Source organism: Anas platyrhynchos, chromosome Z (genome assembly GCF_047663525.1).
Source record: "Anas platyrhynchos isolate ZD024472 breed Pekin duck chromosome Z, IASCAAS_PekinDuck_T2T, whole genome shotgun sequence".
Taxonomy (NCBI): Eukaryota; Metazoa; Chordata; class Aves; order Anseriformes; family Anatidae; genus Anas; species Anas platyrhynchos.
The window spans coordinates 678395-700000 of NC_092621.1; the positions used below are offsets into that span (position 1 = coordinate 678395).

At 50.0% G+C, this 21606-nt stretch overlaps 1 protein-coding gene across 3 annotated transcripts; it reads left to right on the forward strand.

Annotated features, from left to right (window-relative positions):
- The first annotated feature begins 166 nt into the window (after nucleotides 1–166).
- Nucleotides 167–17007, forward strand: FECH (ferrochelatase). Of its 3 annotated transcripts, none has more exons than XM_072031670.1 (11): nucleotides 167–202; nucleotides 1564–1669; nucleotides 1770–1889; nucleotides 2285–2433; nucleotides 7709–7843; nucleotides 8256–8362; nucleotides 9513–9611; nucleotides 10400–10507; nucleotides 11375–11539; nucleotides 11755–11814; nucleotides 12305–17007. In XM_072031670.1, exons 3-11 carry the CDS (start codon nucleotides 1792–1794, stop codon nucleotides 12437–12439), a joined length of 1056 nt encoding a protein of 351 aa, XP_071887771.1. In that variant the 5' UTR covers nucleotides 167–202; nucleotides 1564–1669; nucleotides 1770–1791; the 3' UTR covers nucleotides 12440–17007. The 3 variants fall into 3 exon arrangements, with proteins under 3 accessions (XP_071887771.1, XP_027302974.1, XP_071887772.1); XM_027447173.3 differs by lacking the exon at nucleotides 167–202 and adding an exon at nucleotides 620–784; XM_072031671.1 differs by lacking the exon at nucleotides 167–202 and adding an exon at nucleotides 1048–1195.
- The last annotated feature ends 4599 nt before the right edge of the window (nucleotides 17008–21606 follow it).

The window sequence follows — 21606 nt, forward strand, 5'->3', positions numbered from 1 at the left end:
TAGCTCACTTGCTTAATACATTCTGTCCTGGTAGAGACAATAACAGGGAAAAGCAGGAGAAGTTTTCTGTCCCTCAAAGCGGAAGGGATGAGCTGCTTTGTCAAGGTTAAAAGCCTTAAAATATCCGGGGCGCTGCCAGGGGAAGGTCAGAAGGCTTGCGGGGAGCTGGTGGCAGAGGCGGCCCGGATAAGGAGCCTAAAAGGTGAGCGGGATGAAGGGTGCCACCGAGTCCCCCGTAACCTGCTCGTGTGGCCGCTCATAGCAGTTCTCAGAAAGGCGCTCAGGTGCTTGGAGCACAGCGGAGCTTAATTAGGAAGGGTAAACAAATCTTCGGAAGAGGATACAAGGCGCAATTAAAACTTGGACGTCGTGCGCGTCCTGGGCGCCGTTCCCCCTGCAGGCGCTTGCAGGCGGCCCGCTAATGGGCTCGCTAATGGGCAAATTGGGCTGCGGGCAGCGCCTCCGCCGCCTCCCGGGCCCCAGCCGCCAGCTCCGCGATCGCTATCGCGGCGGCCAGATGCTATCTCCTCAGGGCAGCTCCCCGGGCCGGGGGCGGGTCGCTGCGGGCCCTGCCCGGCCCTGCCCGGCCCCCCGCTGCGGCGGGGCGTGCGCCGTGCCCGCGGGCGGGCGGGGCGGGGCGGCCGGGAGCCGAGCGGGGCCGAGCGGGGCCGAGCGGGGCTGAGCGGAGCGGAGCGGAGCGGCCGGGAGGAGGCGGCGGCGGCGCCGTCTGAGGGAATGCAGGCGGCCGCCAACATGGCTGCGGCCGCCCGGGCCGCGCGGCCCCGTGAGTGCGCGGCGGGTCCCGGCCCCGTTAGCCCCGGGAGGCGGCCGGAGGGGGAGGGAGCGCGGGGCCGGGGGGGCGGCAGGGCCGAGCCGGGCTGGGCTGTGTCGGGCTGGGATGAGCCGTGCCGGGCTGAGCTGAGCCGGCGGAGGGCAGCGGCCCCGCGTTACACAACGGCCGCGCCGGGGCCGCCTTTGCGTAACGGCGTCAGCGGCGCCGGGCCGGCCCCGGGCTGCCGCGCCCCCGCCGGGCCGGGCCGGGCTGGGATCCACCGGGGGGCTGCGGGCATCGGCCGCGGGGGTCCCGGGGCAGTGCCGGGGCCGTGCCGGTCCCAGCGGGGCTGTGCGGGGGCAGCGGGAGGAGCGCGGCGCTGCGGGACCTGGTGCAGCCCCCAGGGAGCGGGTCCCAGTCCCGGTGAGGGGAGCTGTGCCTGGGGGGCTCGCTGGGCACCCGGACCCGCTGCGCTCCGCGGGGCTGGTGCAGGAGCACTCCTTTAGCCAGCCCGGGTGCCCCCGTACCCGTGCTTCCAGCAGTTGTTTCATACTTACAGCTGGAGCCGGACTTAGGGAGACATCTGTTGGTTTTTAGGTTGCTGCCTGCTGCCCCAGTGGGTGTGCGCTGGGTTTAAAGAAAGCCCAAAGCTCGCGCTTTCTGATTCCAGGACCTGGCGTTTAAGGCAGAAGACACCAAAGGGCTCGGTGGTGCCGAGCGTTTCCCCAGCGGGTGCGGGGCTGGTGCCTGCCCGGTGCCAGGTTTCCTATGCCTTGTTCTCTCTCCTCCAGTTGTCCAAAGCAGCAGCTCCCTGCGGGTCCCCGTCCGATGGCAAGGCCAGGCGTCCGCGGCCGTGGCAGCCAAGAGCACGAAGCCCCAGGTTCAGCCAGAAGCGCGGTGAGTTTGGGGTCAGGCCTGGCTGGGTGGCTGCAATTAAAAAAAAAAACACAAAAAAACAGTATGTAGCTAAGGTTTGAAATGTCATGTCCTTCCATAGGAAACCTAAAACGGGAATCTTGATGTTAAACATGGGAGGTCCAGAAAGGCTGGATGATGTGCATGACTTCTTACTTCGTCTCTTCCTGGACAGGGATCTAATGACGCTGCCAGCACAAAAGTAAGAAGCACCAGGAGCTTGTGTGTTACAGTCATTGTGCAATGTTTCTGTCTTAACTGCAGGCTCAGGCATTACACTTTAGTTTAACGTATATCAGCATTTCTTAGGACTGTTCAGTCTTTGGGACCAGATTGTGCAAGACAGGTATTGTAATTTTCTGGAAATAAGTGTGCCAAGGTCAATCTCTTCAAACTGCAAATTCTGGTTTACTGTCACCTGGCGAGTTTGGGAAGGGTGACAGAACGTAACATTAAACAAGCCACCCCGTGCTGCTTTGCTTGTCGTTTGGGGAGGTTGCCACAGAAGAAAACCCACTCCAGTAGAGTTTTTTTGGGGAAGGGGGTGGGGGTGGTTGGGGTTACAGTATTAACACGTGTGCCTTCTGAATGCTCTAGTAAGTTAGCACCGTTCATCGCTAAGCGCCGCACGCCGAGGATCCAGGAGCAGTACAGCAGGATTGGAGGTGGGTCCCCGATCAAGAAGTGGACGGCAGTGCAGGGAGAAGGCATGGTGAAGCTGCTGGATAGCATGTCTCCTCACACAGGTACTTCTTTACCACGGTTCTTAGAAGCTTCTTCAGCCTGATGTGTTGAAAACACGAGCTTGTAAAGCAGCTTTTGCTTTTGGCTGTCAGTACTCATTCACCACACAGTAACGCTGTGGCACCACAAGCCGACAGCCAGGTCCGTACCCACCTTCTCAGGCTGGATCCAGTACGTGCTGTGGTTCAGCTGCCACCTCTGTGCCCGAGGTAACTAGTTGGAGCTGTCTGTATGGCCACCCTGAGATACCTCTGGCACGTTTCATCTTGTGTGACTTCAGCCATCAGGAATGGCACCATGGGAGTGGCATTCTTGCTAGGGTAAAGGAGATGGAGATTAGTGGCCATTGGCAGTGGCTGTATAACCTCATATGACTGTAGCTCAAATTTTTGTACCTTTTATGAAGAGGTGTGTGAGAACGATGATCCTTTTAGGCTGCACATGTGTGAATGCACCCCCAGAGTTAAGGAGTCTGTCAGTCTAGGGTTTCCTGGTTGCTTGTGTTCTGCGCGCTGATCTATTGAGTTTCACAGAGGGTGGGATCTCCTGCTGTACGATGCACGGCCACCTTCTCGTGACCGCTGCTTGTAGCTGACGGCAGCACGGTGCCACTCAGCTCCGCACGCCAGCAGCTGGGGCTGCGATGGAGCTGTGCTCCCTGTTCCTTTTGCCTCCTGCACGGGGCCAGCTCGGTGGGATGCTGTGCAGGGACTGGCTGGCACGATCCAGCTCTGAGGCCAGAAGTTAATGCTGTAATGCCTTTTGTACCTGTCTGGTATGCCAGTGTGAGCTGAAAGGGTTGGTGGCTGCACAGGAGGGTGTCAGCACTCTGAAACTGCTCCCCAAAGCTGCAGGTCTGCCTTTTGTTCCTGTGAAAGGTCCCCCGAAATTACTGGTTGCTTCAGAGCTCTCTCCTGAGTCACGTTGCCTGAATCTGTAGCTGCTGCTAATGGATAAAAGATCTAACACCAGTAAGGCCCCATTTCGGGCCTGAAGAGGAAGAAAAGATATGTTTTGTGGCTGAACACTGCAGGGCTTGGGCGAGTGATAGCGGTGAGCTCCGCCCGAGGACATGAGCAGGCGATAAGGCCTAATGGCTTGGCATGGCTAGGAGTAGATACTGCCTTTGCCAGTTCTTCCTCGACTATCAGAGAGCTTGAAAGGTGAACGAAGCCTCCCTCCCCGCTCTGCAGATCACAGAGCCTCTCTGAACCTTGCTCCCTCACAGCAGGGAGGTGTGACTGGTGTGGGTTCTCCTGTGCCACTGTGCCTGGGAGCACCAGCGTGATGGCAAAATGGTGTAGATACTTCTGTGAGTGCCCAAACTAGCAAAGCCTTAAGCTAATGCACTGCAGTGGGCGATTGCAACCTGCTGGGTGTGCAAACACAGGCCATTGGGGTCGTTCACCTTGTGTTAGCCAGCTGTGGTTTGTCTGCGTTCAATGGCTTTCTCCTAAAACCCCCAACCAGATAGATACAAGAGTCATTTTTAGCCCATGCATTCGTGGTGGAATCTGCAGCAGTTTGGCTGAACTGCTTTCAGACGGGTTGTTAGCTGAATTTGACTTTATCTTGTGGTGTTGCTCTGTTAGCAGCTGTGATGAATTCAAGTCTTTGTTCCTCTGCTTCATGCTGAAGGTGATAGATCATTTGCTTGCAGTACTTTTTATGCTAGTTTCTTGCTATGTGAAATTAAAACAGTGCCATTAAAAGCATGGCATTAATAAATGTGAGTGGCAGCACCAGCAATCAGGCTGACACCCGCGCAGCAGCTTGAGGGTGTTGGTGGTCTTCTGTCTCTGTCATCTCGTGGGACAGAGAAAAAAGACCCAGTGAATCATCCCTGCTTTGGCAAGCCAAGAGAAACGGGGATGCAATGGTTGGTCTGCCTGAAACGAGCTGTCTGGGGGCCACCTTTGTTCCAGTAAGGCACTTCTTGGCATTACGCTTTTTTCCTGAAGCAGCAAGCCAGCTTTGAGAGTAGAAGGAATTAACGAGATCACCGAGTTGCCCACTGTGTTCCTTCCCAATGTGTCAGCTGCAGATAACGCTTCTCATCCTGCCGCTCCAACGGGAGCACTAAGTGTTTGTATTGGAAAAGCTGCTGGAGTACGAGAAGCAGAAGAGGGGAGCTCGCCGCTCTCTTCAGCTCAGCAGCTCTATGCCGAGTGGTGCTGCAAGCTGCCTGCTCCCTGCGGCTTCCACGACCTTTGCAGGTTTGATGCTGGCAGGTCAGGGAGTCACCCTCCACGTTAGACCATATATGTTACTTGGTTCTCAGCAGTTTAGTAATTCTTTGTGGATCCTACTTCAGATTGGGGTAGTAGAGGGCTAGAGATGGATCTTTTATTTTATTTTTTTAAAAAAGGTAAGTGTCTGGAGCTGAAAAGTAATGCTCTTCAAAGTTTAGCTCCAGAATTCCCTTATTCATTCAGCATGTACCACGTCACTGATGCCTTCGTTTGGCTGGTATTTGACCTGTTTTTCCCCACAGACACTATTCTCTAACTTAATTCCAGCTGCAGTCCCATCAAGTACAGTAAAAGCCTGCAGCGGAGCCTGCGTCCTGCCCTGGCACCAAAGGCAGCAGCGTGTGTGGCAGCTGCAGCCCCTCGGGGGTCAGGCTTGCAACAGGTTCTGGAGATAAAACTCACCGAGTTTATCTGCTTTTCCCAGCACACCACTCCCATGTACTTTTGTTCGGTGCTGTTTTTGTACAGTCACGCCTGCCTCTCTGCAGTCCTTACCCCTCAGAGGTCCTTTAAAGGCTATTTTTTTGTAACCTAGCGATAGTTTTAAATACCAAATGTGCTAACCATTTCCTTCAGCGTTTCAGGCAGCCTTGCAGTGATACCACCTTCTGTGTTTCTGCAGAGCAGCCTGAAGCAGGCGTGCATGCAGCCTGAGCGGGGCGGTTATCGTCAGAGCTCTGGGTCAGCGTGCCGTGTTTGTGCGGCATGTCGGGAGCCCCGAGCATGGTTAACGAGTAACTCACAGGTTGTGCCTGTGCTGTGTGAAACACAAAGTGAGGAAGAAACACTTGGCATCTGTTGTTGCCTGGATCTGGACTTGCGGGGGGCCTGGAGGTTGCAGCTATTTGTGTATTTGCAGCTGATGGAGAGCTCGAGTTGGACAGTGTCCACCTGTAAAACTCACCTGTTCACGTACATCAATCAACCGACGCGTAGACTTGTCGAATACATTTGACACATTACTCCCTGACATTGGGACTAGGATCAAGCAGTAAATAAACAGCCTCACCAATGTCATCTGGGAACAATATAATTCTAAAATGAAGCGTTATTGTCACAGGCAGCTGCCTGAAAATAAACAAGAGTTCTTCCTCTCTGAATGAATGCACTTGGGTGGGCTCAGTGGTCTGTAAGAATAAGTCACGCAAATGTGGTGACAGGAAAATACATTTCTGTTTGTTTAGGGCTAGCATCAAATAGGCTAATGTCTCACAGCAATTATACTCCAAGAAGGCGCCTTTTGCTTTTTTCCACTGTTTTTAGTTACAAAGGTTCTGAGTATTTTTACGAGCTGTATTTTAGCCAAGATTCCCTTGCTGTCAGAAGAATGAACGCTCTCAGGATGAAGGGACCATGTTGTTTTCTTAGTTTGGCAGCTCTTCACAGCAGGAGCTGTTGTGTACCTGAAAGAGTAATCCTGATTCTAACTGTACCTGCAAACCCAACGTGTACACACACGAAAACCTGGTACTTGCTGCCTGTGATCCAGGACAGAGCATAATGCTGTGAGAGCATTGCAAGAAGTTCCCAGGTTGGTCATAATTTTCCCGATATGTCCTTTCCCAGGTTAAACTCCTCCTGTCTTTGCTCTGGTTAGTCAGATTTTTGTTTTCAATGCCATTTAAAAATGTTAGAGGTAACTGGCCTCCAGGCTCCTGAGGGGGGGTTGTTACTTGCTACTGCTCCCAGGTGGGAGGGTTTTTTTTTTTTTGCCTCCTGCAAAGAACTGGGGCTGGCTAAACCTGCTCTCCTGAGTCCTGCGTAAATCTGTGGAGTGCAGAACAAGCACAGGACATTACTTCCTTCAGAAACCTGTTAAATGGTATTTCAGAGCTAGTGACCTGGAAACCAGGGAAAAGAAACTTTGGGTTTGTTCTCCTAGAAGCCTCTGTCCTCCACTTAGAACAAAACAAAAAAATCAAGGAGAAACAAGCAAACATAAACCTCCACACTCACAAACCTCAAAGCTGCCACCCAGAAGGTTAGAGGTGGAAAATGGAAAAACCTGAAATGTTGTCTTTGGAAAAAAAAGTCTTGCTTCCAAAAAGCACTGAAGTGCTTACAGGCACAAAGGTCTCTGTGCAAAACAGAAACAAACCAGAAATGGAAGAACCTGCCTCCCTTCCTCAGCACCCCCATCTCCTGCCCCAAACAAGCCCCTGTCCCTGGGGGTTTCCGTGCCAGCAGAGCAGCTCAGCAGCGTGAGGGATGCTGGCTTGGTGACTTCTCTGCTGGCACCTGGCACACAAAAGGGGTAGAATTGTCTGGTTTTCTTGCCCTGCCTTGCAAGCAGCTGGGATCTGTGAGGTGCCTTTTCCTCTTTGAAAGTCAGACCCTCTTGAGCTGACGACTGCAGAGCAGAACATCTCAGTGCTGGCACACACAATTATAGCCCAATTGTGTTTGAAAGTTGAGTTAAATAACATTTCCTGGAACGAACAAGCTGCTTAAAGAATTTGTTTCCTTTTAGCAGAGTGGGTGGCAGCACGAAGAAAGCCTTGTCTTCCCGAAGGTTTGCCAGTTTAATTGGGCTGTGGTATTTAAAGCATCCCACTCCTGATTTCGGTGAGGTGAGCTGTGCTGTTAGGGAGACCGCAGCTCTTGTGTACCAGTGATCCGTTCAGGCACAGCTGTGTTCATTCAGCATCTTTTGGTGGCACGCTTTTACCAACGCATCCTTTAGATCCGAACTTCCCAGTAGCAGCTCAGAGCTCCGTGCAGCCTAGAAGCCGTGCCTCCGCTATCTGACCGAAATGAGGAGGCTGCTGCTTTCTGCAGGTCGTGTAAATCTCTTACAGTTTCTGCTAAAGGAAACTGAGTTACCAGCCAAATGCTTACCAGACAAAGATGTGTTTGTATGCCGGTGGTTTTGAAAGGTAGCCAGGGAAGTGTCAACAGGTTTATTTTGACAGCTTGGTGAAATTACCTGCCGGGTCCTGTGCCTCGTACCTGGTAGCAACAGGGTGTTGCTGAAAGTCACGGGTCGGTGCTGTTTTCTGCAACTTCTCCTCTCTTTGTCTGGCAGCGCCTCACAAGTACTACATCGGGTTCCGGTACGTGCACCCTCTGACGGAAGAGGCGATCGAGGAGATGGAGCAGGACGGCATCGAGCGGGCCATCGCCTTCACGCAGTACCCGCAGTACAGCTGCTCCACCACAGGTGAGAGCCCGCAGCTCCTGCACCGAGCCCGTCCCCTCGGCTTCCTTGCCAGCTCCAGCTCTGCTGTGCTTACTGCAGTGCTGAGTTCTAGCCAGAAACTCTTTAGGTAGGGATAGCTTCGTTACTGTCATTACTGCAAGAGAATATAAACGGAAGCCCCAGGAACACCACTGAGTAAGCTTTCTCCATGGAAACTGCAGTAACTGTTCTTCAGTTAGGGAATGGTTGAGCGAGTTATTCTTGTATGCTGTGTGAGCTTTGAGGCGGTTGTTCCCCTCTGATGTTCTCCGTTCTGAGTTGCATTTGAACTGTATGCCATTTTAACATATTGCAGCGCCTTGCTACAAAACTGTTTTCATCCGACAGGTTGCTGATGCCCTGGATAACCTGATGTTAATTCCCTGTCTTTCAGGAAGCAGTTTAAATGCGATTTATCGCTACTACAATAAAAAGGGGGAGAAGCCAAAGATGAAGTGGAGTATAATTGACCGGTGGCCCACACATCCCCTGCTCATCCAGGTACGGGTTTGTAGGAGAGCCTTTGAAGTTGGCAGTCAGAACGAGGTGTGTGAACTGAGCGGGTCTGATACAGAGGCCTCCAGGGACAACAGGGTACCCCGAAATATTCTTCTTAAGGCACTCTTAGAGCTGCAAGGGGAATGCTGCAGTCCTGTGCATGTGCAGTGTGGGTGTGCTTCAGCACCCCAGGGTCAGAAGGGCTTGTTCACAGCTATCTCATTGTCTTTTTTGTGTTATCACACTGATGGATGCTCCCAGGGGTTTTCTGAGGTTGGTTAATGTAGGAGAAACTTGGTATGTTTGCATTAGCACCTGATTTCGAAAGAAAAGAGAACTAAGTAAATACAGATGTTTATTCCATTTCTTTTTAAGAAATGTTTGCTACCAGTGAAAGCACTGCACGATGTTGAGCAAGAGGAATGTTCTGAGGAATCAGTTTACTTACTACAAGTTGCAGTAGTAAGTAAAGCTCACTGACTACTAGTCATAGCTTGCAACAAAGCTTATGAGCTTTTTAGCTGTGAAATATCCTAAAAGCAGATGAACCAATTTGCTGCTTTAGGTTGTGTTTACATATTTTTCCTGTTGACTAAAAAAAAAATAAAAAAATAAAAATGAGAAGAATAAAAGGAGTATTTCAGTGTAAGGGTACATCTTAGTTATGGTAATGAAATGTGTCTTGTCTACTGTGTACGCAGTTGCAGAAGGATGGTTATTTCACAACAGATGTTCTGGCATGATAATGTGTGAATGTGACCACCACGTACACCTTGTTCTAGGAGTGTAGTCCTGTTGTTAAAGCAGTTTGGGCTGGAAGGAACCTCTAGAGGTCGTTAGCCCAAATTCCTGCTCAGAGTAGGTCTGTGGTGAACTCCCACAGATCACGTCTCCTCTGTCGGATCAGAGCTCACAGGCAGCAAAGAGGAAGCTGTAGCCACAGCAGTGGCTGTGCAGGAGCAGTTACAGGGAACCTTCTTGCTCCTTCCTTTCCTGAGAAAATGGCACATTTGTCCCTGGAGAGAGCTTCTCTTTTGGCTTGGGTTCTGCCATTTTTGTGGTGTGCTCAGCGGGAGAGTGGCTCTGCCTGCGCAGTGTGCGGTTCCCTTCCAGCAAGTCCTGATCCAAGTCTCTGCTCTTTCTTTCTGACCAGTGCTTTACCGACCACATACAGAAGGAACTGGACCTGTTTCCACCTGACAAAAGGAAAGATGTTGTCATCCTTTTCTCAGCTCACTCGCTCCCCATGTCTGTGAGTTACGTTGGGCTGTTCCTATAACTGCTGACCAGAATCCTGCTGGCTAAGCTGAATTGGAGGGTGTGCAGCTTGCACGCTTGCAGAGTAAAACCACACAAATATAAAGATGAGTTGCTGAGTTGTGGCTGACATGGAGCTGAGGTCAAGGAACGTGAGCTGTGGTGGCTTTGCTGCATTTGCTCGGATGTGCACTGCTGGCCACCCCTGAAGAGAGGGCACTGGGTTAGGTGGATCAGTGGTCAGGCTCCATATGGCTGCTTTTATGGTCTCACAAACTTGCCAGCTCAAACCCGGGCGATAATGGTATTTTCTCACCTCTAGGAAGTATTAATAACCCTTTCCCTGGAGGAATGAAAGTAGTGTCTTTGCAGGGCTGCACTAAAGGGCATAATCCTCTATCAGTGACTGCAGTGAAATCCAGTCATTTAAAAAAAAATCAGTGCTGTTACCAAAATGTAATCATATCTGTATGAGAAGATTGAAGAATTCCTCCTTTGTCACGGGAAGGAGGAGCAGTAGATGCCCTGGTAAAGCAACTTTGCTGTTGGTTTGGCTGGGCAGGAAGGCACTTCAGCTGGAAGGGCAGGAGGAGCCCAGGGGGCACCCCTGGCCAGGGGCTGTAGGGTGGGCTGGGGCGGTGGTGCCTGCGGCCACCTGGTGCCACCAACCATGTCCCCACCATGCCCCAGTGCTCGGCAGTGGCAAAAGGCTGTGTAAGGCGAGGACAGGGTGCCCACACAGACGTTCCCTGGAAGAAAACGTCTGCTGTTTGTGTCTTGAAGGTAGTGAACCGTGGTGATCCATATCCACAAGAAGTGGGAGCTACTGTTCAGAGAGTCATGGAGAAGCTGAACTACTCCAACCCCTACCGGCTGGTCTGGCAGTCCAAGGTAGGTGCTGGAGAACCACACCACCACCCACTGCTGCCAGGAGCTTCAGGCGATGGAGCGTGTGGTCCTCCCACAGTGTCATAACCCCAGACAAGAAGATGCTTAATACGTCTGTTAGAAAACCTACAATCTCATACCACCCAATTTGGTATTTTTCTTTGGCTGTCAGAAAGAAGAGTAGAGCATTCATTGCTTTTTTAAGTGTTACTTCTAGATGGTCTTGGAGCAATTTTTCAGAAATTGTCACTGTGAAATAGGCAGTCTTTAAAATGACATACACATAACCCAGACAAGCTTCATTAGTCTTGATGAAGACTTCTTGCATTATTTTTTTGCTTATTATTACTACTGCAAATAACAAGGAACTTAATTTTTACCATAGTTATGTAGTACAAGTAACCATATGTCTCATGAGCATTACACCTACCATGCCATTGTTTTGTTCTTAAAGTTGCATCTTATGGTACATCAGCACCAAATACTTCATGGATAGATAAGGGTTAAGGTGGGTTTTCTGCATCCTGAATGCTTCCATCTTCAAAAGGCAGGTGAACCCCCCGCGTTAGTGATCAGGCTTTTTTTAAACTAAAAATAGCAGAGCTTCACTGAAATTTTTATTTTAATGCAAGTCTCGTTTAAGGCCAGCCCAGGTTCTCTTTTTAGGGGATTTAAATGGAGGGACAGTGGGACAGTATGTCTTTGTAAAAACCTAACAGATAAAGTGAAAGGAAGAGTCAAAAGCAGAGAAATAGAGATAGCTGTCTCCTTCTTAAATATAACTTGGTCTGTGTTGTCCTTGCTTAAGGAAAAGATGGGTGTTTTTTCTAAGAATGATTTCTTGAGTGTTTTTTCCTACTTTTCTTACAGGTTGGGCCAATGCCTTGGCTTGGTCCGCAGACAGATGAGACCATTAAAGGCCTGTGCCAAAGAGGAAAGAAGAACATGTTGTTGGTCCCAATAGCATTTACAAGCGACCACATTGAAACGCTTTATGAACTGGATATTGAGTATGCCCAGGTTTTAGCAAATGAAGTAAGTAGTTTTTTGTTTTCATAGCTGTTTGGGTAGTGGTGCTCTCAAATTATTTTTCCTCTCTCAAAATTTTGCTTTATAGGTGCTCTTTGCAATATAACTTGGGACTTTTTTTTTTTTTTTGTAAATTGAAAATGAATCTTAACTCAGGGGAGTTTTTAGCAACATGTAAGTAGATGTAGTAGACTTAACTTTTCTCCTTGTTTTTGGTCCAGTGTGGAGTTGAAAACATCAGAAGAGCAGAATCGCTGAATGGAAATCCACTGTTCTCTAAGGTATTTTTGCTGCATTAGTAATAAAAGTAATTAGTAATTACCTTTATAAGTAATAAGTAAATTAGTAATAAAAGTTTGCAGTTGTGTGTTTCCTATTAGATTGTGGATGTCTTTTTGTAGTTTTAAAGTATTTTTCATGTAAGAGGAAAAATAGAAATATGTACTTAATCAGTATACCACAAAGAGGTTTTGTTGACCACGTTTGTTTTTTTTTTTTTAAAAAAGTTCTAAAATTTGCTTTGACAAAGAGCAATTTTATATTCATTAATAGTTATCGTTTAATGGAATACTTATTTTAAGATACTGTGCGAGTGCAGTTTTGAAACAGGATTTTCCACTGAATCAGTGGGGGATAGTGCTTAAAAGTAGAGTGAGATCTGATGGCTACAAAGTTTGGCGATCTCACTAGTCTGTGTGACACGTTGAAGTGCTTTCTGATTTTATGCAAGGAGGTTTGCTCACGTCTGTTTTTTAATTAACTGTCTTTCAGGCTCTGGCAGACTTGGTCTGTTCACACATCCAGTCGAACGAAGTCTGCTCGAAGCAGTTAACGCTCTGCTGTCCGCTCTGTGTAAATCCTGTCTGCAGGGAGACAAAAGCTTTCTTCACTAATCAGCAGCTGTGATGAGCAGTGCGGGATGGCACGGCTGGCTTGTGCAGGAAAATTGCCCTGGTGAAGCGGTGCAAAGGAAAATCTGCTTGACGGAGCTCTCTTGTGTTACATACTTACAGGCTGGTAGTCTCAGTGGTGTTAACCTCTATAGCAGCTTGGAGAATTTGACTTTTTATTTTAAATTTTTTTCTTATGTTTTCTTTGTTTGAGAAGTGTTTGTAGAAAGTAGGGAAACAAGGGTGTTTGTTCTGAGACGTGAAAAGGTCTCATCTCATCTGATTCTGGTTGGACTTAGCATGAAAGCACGGAAAAGCCTAACAAGCTTTTATACCAATTGGCTTGTTTCCTGCAGAGGGATTTCTTTGTATGCATTTTTTTTCATGAGTGCATTAATTTCAGTTTTCCAGTGCAAGCACACAATTACTTTGTTTTGTTTATGCAAGGCATAGCATAACCAGCATCATCACCAGTTGTCTCTTCTGAGAGCAATCTCTTCAGATGGGTTTGAAGATCAAGTGACTTCTAATGCTTTTTAAATAATTGTATATTTTTTTAGAACATAAAGCTAAGGTTTTGTTTTGTTTCTTCCTGCCAGAAACTTCCTGTGAAAGCTTAGCTGGGTTAGTAAAACTCACAAGACTTGTTTACATTTTCTAGATTAAAACACTTTCATCATCTGCAGGAAAGCCCCAGCACTTGAAAAGCATAACAGTGAAAGACAAAATTCTGTTTGGACAATGCTGAAGAACGTGTGCACTTGACACAAACTGTGTATGTTTCAAATCTAGCAACCATCAGCAGCGTGAGTTGAAACATATTGGTTTGTTTTCAGCAAAGTGACTTTATTATTATTACTATTAAAAAGGGCTTTCTCTGTTTGGTTAAGGAAATTTAGTCAGGCTCCTTCTCTAGAAGGTTTATAGATCTGCTCTGTGCTTTCTACTGTGTCACAGTGCTGTGGTATTTGTGGGTATCTATGGACTTCCATAGGTACAATTGATCTAGCCTAATTGATGTTGTTATTTAAAAGTGAGATGATGAATCAGGAGTAATTCACGTTGCAGATGCCTGAGCGCAGAGAGGCGAGCAGGCCCCTCGTGCTGCCGGCTGTGTGCTTACACGTACCTTTGTCAGAAGCCACGTTTTGTCTGTTACATTTCTGGCACCAGTCGTGAGCCTGGAGTTAATGAACTCGTAACCCATCTACACTTCTTGCTTGTTTCGGCAGGAGTTCGGGTGCTGAGTCCCCCTTAGTGGTGGTAGCTGTGTGCGTGAGGAGCCTTCCGCGGGCAGCACCCCTTCGCTGTCAGCACCAGGACTGGCACCCAGGCTGGTCTCGGGATGGGAGGGGACTTCTTTCGGAGGCTGTCACCACACAGCACGCCTGATCTCGGCACCTGAAGTAGCGTAGGGTAGGAGCACTGCAGCACCTCAGTCACTGGGCCTCCCCGCAGGGGCCTCCCTGGCGGGCTGGAGGAGCCGCCAAGCTGTGAGTGTCTGCAGGGACTGAGCCATATGAGTATTAGTCTAGCTGTCGCCTTCGTGGATGTCAATGTTTACTTCACTGAACTAGCACTGAAACGCCAGTCCTTTGGCAATGCAGGTTGTTTCCTGTACAGTGATGATTCAGCTAACCGTGAGGTTTGGGAAGCAGGTGCCCTGCTGCTCAGACAGGTTTACTCGCGGGTGTAACTGAGGCACGAAGAGTTTGAGCTTCTGGTCTTTCAATGGTGGGCTTGATTAAAAAGAAAATAGGCCTCTGTTGGTGTAACAGAGATTGATCTTGTTCTATTTTATGCTAAAGGAATTAAAGGTGGGGTATTAAAGAAATGAATGGATGGCGTGCTGGCCAGCCAGTGGGCCAGGTACTGCCAGGGAGCGATGTAAATCCCGGTCTCCTGCCTCGGTAGGGCCCACGGCCCCCCAGTAAGTCTTGAGGGTCGTTTGAAAAGTCTCCACTGCCATCCAGCAGCTTCCGAATGTGACTGTGGTGAGACAGAATTAAACTCCTTCAGTGCCAGAACTGCCTGTGTTACTGCTGCCCCCTTGTTGCTGTAGCAGAAACAAAGTCTTCCTCCACCCTTTGTACCTGTGCCTCTTCTCCGGGCAGGGAGACGCAGGGGCAGCTCTGCCGATGCCAAGGACGTGCCACTGTGTGCTCCCTGCCCTGGGCTTTGACTTCCAGAACCTTGCTGTGTTTGTAGTGCTCCCCGACTAGCAGAGGTGTACGGTTTTCAAAGAGTGGGAGAATATAGGGGAATTTTTTCCCTTTTGTAGACATGAGTAGAGACCGGGCTTTAGAGTGTTGAGTAGGACCAGTAGCGTGACCACAAGACACTACCTAGTCAAAGTTGTCTCTCTCCAGGACCTTTGGTTGCCTTCAAGTCTTTAGCTCAGTCTGTCTTGGCATGGAGAGTACCTGAATTCCCGCACCAGTGCTGCAGCGAGTTTGTTACGTGTCTCCCTTCTGCCTTTCTTGCTCAGCTCGTGCTCTCTGCTCGCTGCCGCAGCAGGAAAAGGGAATGCGAAGCTGATTCCTGCCCTCTCAGGCAGAGTAAGTAGGGGTATCATGTATGAAGGGGTGACATTTTTATGGAGAGGCTTTGAATCAATGTCAGAGGACTGACAATGTCAGCAGTACGTGTGGGGAGCGAATCCCTTGTGTCTCCTGTTGTTGGATGAACTTTTCTCCATTCCCACTTCTCTGCTTGATGCTTGTGGGTGAGTGGCAAACAGTCTGTTTTGTAAAAACTTCCCACTCATGCCTCTTTCCTACCAGCTGAAGGTTATTGCGACCTCCAGACCCAGGTTGCCACCAGCACATTTCAGTGTCTGCAGCTGAAAACTGAAGGTTGATTTTATGTGATCATTGCAATGCTATAAATACAGATCAGCTTTTTATTTCCATACTGGAGAGAGTACTGAAAATATTAGCTGGCACTAATTATGAGGCATTATGTTTGTCCCCAGTAATAAAAGGTATTTAAAATGCACTTTTTAGTATGCTAACCACAAGTGAGATAATTACTAAGCATCTTTAGCAATTGTTGCTATTAGGCCATAATGCAGAAATCACTTAATTTTCTAGCTTTTAGCAGATGTCTCTCATCTCATAGAGTTGGTGGGGTTTTTCATTTTGCTTAATAGTTTATTGTGATATCACTCTCCTGCTATTTAATGCACATTATTTTGTCTTAGAGCAGCATCAAAAGCCTGTTGAAAAGCTATCTGAGCAAGTTAAGTAGCAGCTCCACTATTATTTTTAATAGGAATCAGTTTCTTCCCCTGGCATTTAAAAATTCAATTTTAAAAAAGAAACCAGAGAGACTGGTAACAGTGGGAATTCTGCTGCCGTTGAGACCTTCTGATGCTGGGTTTGATGTCTGGGAGCATTTCCCACTACGTTAACCGGCAGTGGAATTCTCCTGACCTTACTGAGATGCTTCCAATCCTGATGTCAACGTCTGAGCTGGTCTCCTAGGTACTGTTCGTGGTCAAAAGCTGTTTTTTCATAAGCGCTTCTAAGAAAGGATTCATCTCCCCTCTGAGTGGATGCCCGCAGCGGGCTGGCTGAGTTCTGCCCTGCTGCTGCCCTGCACGCCCGGCGCGAGGAGAGGCGAATCCCATCCACCTGTGCCTTCCTGGTAGCACCCTGCGGTGCTCTGTAGCTGCTGTGTCTGGGAGACTGCGGGCGTGATCCCCCAGTTATGCATTTGGTTTTCCCCTCTGGCAGACTTTGAACATTTGGTGCTATTGACTCAGGACCCGGTCCTGTCAGATCCTGAGCACTTTGCTCTGAATTATCTGAGTGCGTGGAAGCGTCAGCCTCTGGGAGACTGCAGTCTTCTGACAGAAATCTAGTCTGATTTTTTCCATTATTAATTATTCTCCTTTCGCAGTACTGCAGCTCCCAGCTGACGGTGCGGGCTGGCACACAGCTGGGGAGCGAGAAGCCAACCTGGTGCTGCCGAGCTCTGGCCTGAGCCTGGTTATCCTCAGGAAAAAGGTGGGGAGGGAAAGGTGCTTGCGAATGGAGTGCTGTGAAGAATTTGCTCATGGTGAGACTGTCCTGATGGAAGTCTGCAGTTTGGCTTTTTTTTTTTTTTTTCTTTTCCCTTTTTTTAGTTGAAGTTTTTCTCTTTTGGAGTTTAATAAAATCTCCCTCGGTACTGGGTGCATTTTAGAAAATGTGATAGCTTCCAAAAGCGGTGCTGTAATATTAAAAGGCGTGTGAATGATGTCAGCAGGCTACGCTCCCACTTGCCATGGAGAAGCAGATGTTGCAGTTGAGGTCAGTGGGGCCAGGATTTTCCTAGGAATATTTAGAAGCTCGCTTTATGTTCCCTTTCTGTCACAACAAGAGAGCTGGAAATCAACATGAAATGTAAGCTGTAAAGGAGAGAGAAATCACGTTTATTTTTTTAATACCAGATGTGTACAAATACTTGCTCTTAGTCCTACACGTGTATTTCAGATTGAACAAGGACTTCCATTTAATGTAATTAACAATTTGTATAATCTTGCTGTGTACTGTTTACCACGAAGTTGGAATTTCAATTAAAGTTTTTTGGAACAAGGAACTGAGCCGTGTGTCTGTGTCGTGAGCCCTTTATGGTGTGCTTGGTGTCCTCTGTCCCTTTCCTTGTCTCTGCACCAAGGCAAGCACCCAACAGCAGGCGTGGGGCAGCGTTCAGCGGGATCCATCGCTTGATCCAGCGACATGGGGAACAACAAGGGTGGAGATGGTGAGCAATTTAATTTAACATCACCCTGCTTCTTGTTAAAGCACGGCTTTTGCATGCTTTCTGTACAGCAGGCTCAAGAAGATGGAGAATGCCTTGTGTTAGTTTTGAATCCCACCTGCAGTTGTTAATTTATTTAGTTATGTATTAACAGTCTCCAGGCAGCTTATTTCTTATGTTAAAAATTAAGTGCTTGATTGATTATTTTTTAGAACAGTGATGAGAGTTGCTGTATACTTAAGCTGATCCATTAGTGAGCTCTCATTACTAGATTTGATGGGAGGGAGAGAGAGGAATGGCTGGAAGGAGATGGGAACAAGGGAAGAGCAGTGGCTACGTTTCCCTTCTTCCCTTTGGTATTTCAGTGACTGCAATTTCCCACCTGAGCTGTTTCCTCTACAAGTGCTGAGGACGGGGGTGCTGGGGCTCGCTCAGCACCCACAGGGCACAGCCGCTGCTCCCTCCTGGTGCCCTGCTGGTACCTGGCCACGAGGCACTGAGGGCTGGCCCTGCCCTGTGCTGATTTATATTTTATTCCTCTTGCTTCAGGAACAAGGAAATGCACACTGCAGTGCTGAGGGAGGTGCTGTGCACATGGCCTGCGTTGGGCTCGCTGTTTCTCAGAGCCCCTGGCATCGCCACCGCCCTGCCTGGGGGCTGGTGGAACTGAAAGCTCGCCTGAGGAGCTGAGCTCTGCCCGGGGACTGCTGGAAATCGAAGGGAATCGACTCGAGCCTGCTTAGGGCGAGGTGATCCTCGGTGATGGATGGAGGCAGCACTAATCCACTGCCTCTCGCCCGGCAGGTGCTGTGCTGGCGGCGTGGGGTGTGCTGCCGGGGCGTGGGGTGGTAACACACAGGGGAGCTGCACACCGGGGGTTATGATACACAGGGGAGCTGCACGTGGGGGGCTATAATACACAGGGGAGCTGCTGTGGTTGTCTGACCCCAGGAGAAGGCTGCTCGAGCAGACAGCAAGCTGCCCTGCGGGGACTTCAGGGTCTGGACACTGTTTGGGGTTTACGTTGGCTCTTGTGAGAGGGGTGCTAGAGGGTGGAAGAAGTGCTTTGATAGCAGCTGGCCCTTCAAAGCTTGGGAAAATGTCTGGGGGTCTGTGAAATTGTCCGGGATCAGACCTGGGATGGCAAGCAAACCTCGCAGTGAAACGTGTGGGGCTGCCTGAGCCCTTCACACCACCTGGCAGGGGGTCACCAACTGGGGGGCCACCAGTGGGGGGGTCACCAGCAGCAGGAGCTGGTGCAGGCTGAGCCCAGGCCTTGTTTTCCCCTGGGAAGGCGGGGAGCGAGCTGTAATGCAGAACCCAGAGCCCTCGGCCATCCTCTTCCTGTCACTTTTAAGGATGATCCATAACGTGTGAACATCACCCGCAATTGAGGCCTAATTACGTTTCTCAAGTGAGCATGTTGCATTTTCAAGGAAGTCTTAAACGAGCACTTAAGCCGTAATGCTCCTGAGTACACGCTGCGGATTTCAGGGCTCGCTCTGCATCCGAGGACGGCGCTGAGCTGGTGGCAGCGTACTCCCACAAGTACTTTTATCGCAGAGTTATTAGACCATTATGGTCTACGATTGTCTTTTACTGCCTTTGATTTCTTCTGTTGTCAGACGTGAGGAAAGTGATGTGTAATCTGATCCAAAATGCCCTTGTTTGTTTTAATCTACTGTTTTAATATATTATGGCTTCCTGCCATTACGCTGCTCGGAGATGGACCCTTGAGTCACTCGCGGAGGTTTTATCTGCGCAGAGCCTGGGAGGCTTTTTCCACTGGGCCTGTCTGGTGGCAGGCAGGGCCCTTTCCTTTCCCTCTCCTCCACGTGTGTGCGTGCCCTCCCACTGCCCATTTCCACCCGGGCACCGACAGTCCCGCTGCTGCCCCAGGGCCCTCCACACTGCCCATCACGAGTGGTTTTGCTCCTGGCCCTTCGTTCTGCTTAATCACCGTCCTTGGTGGGTGTCCAAACCCGGCTGCATGCGGCCATGGGCAGCTCTGCAGCTGCTCCAGCCTGAGCAGAGCTTGGAGCGCAGGGCCACAAGTTTCTCCATGCAGGCAGCGCTCAGCACCCTGGCAGCTCTGTGGTGCTGCTGCTCAGGCCGCCCTGCCTTGGTGGCTCCCAGCGCTTGCTGCAGGATGCATGGGCACAGCCCACGACCCCTGGGCAGTGCCGAGGGCATCCCTTCCCTGGGGGGTTTCTGCAGCTGATTTGCAGCGAGCCCCCCAGCTGAAGGCAGGCGGCGTGCTGCAGAGACACGGCACTGCAGCTGCCGTGAGCTCGGGTCATCTTTCAGCTTTTTGTCAGCTTAATGAAATGGTCCCGCTTCCCTATTCCAGATGTGGCCCCTGCTAAGTGCCTGGAAAATGCATTCCCAGGGGAGCAGTCCCGCAAGTGAAATGGAAATGACCTACTGCGGGCTGCATTAGTTTCGCCGTAATCACTTCTGTTTTATCTCCTTTTGCTGGCAAAGTGTTCTCGCCCTCACCCTGCTGCTCCCCGGGGTGCTGGCACCTGGGGCGCCCCTCGCACCCCGCTGCTGCCTGCACCGCGCAGCTCGGGACAGCCGGGCTGCCCGTACTGTACCCATCTGAGTGTGGTGTGGGTGTGCAAACAAACCCACCCAGAGAAATACCCACCTCGCTCAGTGCTCACTCATCAAACCTGGAGGTGCCAAAGCATCCTTGTTCATCAGCAGCTTTGGGTAAGAGTGAGTGGCGTGCCTTCGGAGGAAGCACTGGGCAGGTTTGCTTGGGTGTAGAGGGCAGACCAGGTGTGATCCACTGCAGGTGAATTAAAGCCCTTTGCGGGACGTTAATGGCAGGATTTGTAGTGCTACAACTTAATGATAGAAACACAGAGGTAAAGAATCCAGCACTGTAGAGCAAACACTGGAGTGGGAAAGTAACGGTGCCATGTTGATGACACAGAAAATACAAAAACATCTTCCCAACACGCAGCTGAATTACCAAAGAGGTGGGCATTTGGCAAGAGGCTTAAAGTGCCGTGTGTCAGCAACCACAAAGCAACATCCCCCCTTCGTTTGGGCAGAGCAGCAGCTGCAGCCAACACCACAGCTTTTTGCAAGCACAGGGCAGGGTTGTGCCTCGCTGTGCCTGTGGTGTGGGTGAGGGTTTTGGGGCCGCACTGGGAGAAATAACCTGCTGCTGGGATCGGCTTGGGCCACTGCTGCTCCGAATGGCCCAGCAGGGAGGGCTGCAGGGGGGTCACACACAGCAGGGCAGCACGCTGGGGCTGAGGAGAATGGGCATTTGATACTTGGTTGGTTGTGACTTGGATTTTCTGTGTGTATGGGCGACCAATTGGTGGTTACGTGTGATGGAAGTGTGGCACGGGACAGGGCATGGGAAGGCTGCTGGCCCCGCGGGAGCGCTGTGCAGTGAGATGCTGCGGCCGCCAGCCCAGCTCGGTGCCTCCCCTTCCCCGGGGTGCTCGGGCTCCCCAGAGCTGGGAGGTGAGGGTGGAGAGGAGACTTCAAAAGCACCGATCGGAGCTCTTTGAAATAAACTGCTGAAGATGCAGCTCTGCTTCTCTTTGCACCGGTAGCCGCTCGGTGAAGTTAAATGAAGCAGCATAAATTTAATTAATGGCAGACTGGCTCACAGCATCAGGAGAGGGATATAAAGAGAATGAGCGTGAAAATGAGTTCTTCTGTGATTCCATTAACCACAAGGTTAAAAATCAGTGCTAAGGTTAGATGTGAGATAATAAAACCCAGGGTGCCCCTTTACCAACATGGGCTTCCATGATGCCACCAGGCTGCCCGTGTGCGGGTCATGGTGCTTGCATGGGGATGGGATGCGGGGCTCCCCCATGTCCTGGTTTGGGCTGCCTGAAACCCCATGGGGGATAACTTACCTCGTTTGATGGTAGTTTAAGATGTGCCGCATCATGTAATCCCATTATTTACCTAAATATGAATGACTTGTTCTTGAGCAAACATCATGACTGCTATGATGTAGACAGCAACTTACCACTGACTGAGGCTTTTTTTTATTGATATTATTTTTCTTGGGAAAACCAGAGGCCATTGGAAAAGGGGAAGGACAAAAACGATGAGTTTGGTGACCCGTCTTTGTTCTTTCCTCCTGTAGCTGGTTTGCCCTGGGCAGCAGCCCAGTCCCTCATGGGGGTGATGCCAGGAGCTTTCTCTGAAGGACACGTGGCTCCTTGCAGGTGCTAAACCTTTCTGAGCCTGGCCTCATGACCAAGCTGAGAGATGATTTTGTGCACCAATAACCAAGCTGTGCTAACAAATGCAGTTGACGATGCTTTTCCTATCTGCAAAGCCCCCAGGTCAGCTCCTTTCCCCAAAGCAATGACGAGAATCAAAGTGCCTGGAGGGAACGGAGGAGCACCCGGGCCCAGCATCAGAGCAACAGCACAGCAAAGACCGTGGGCAAGT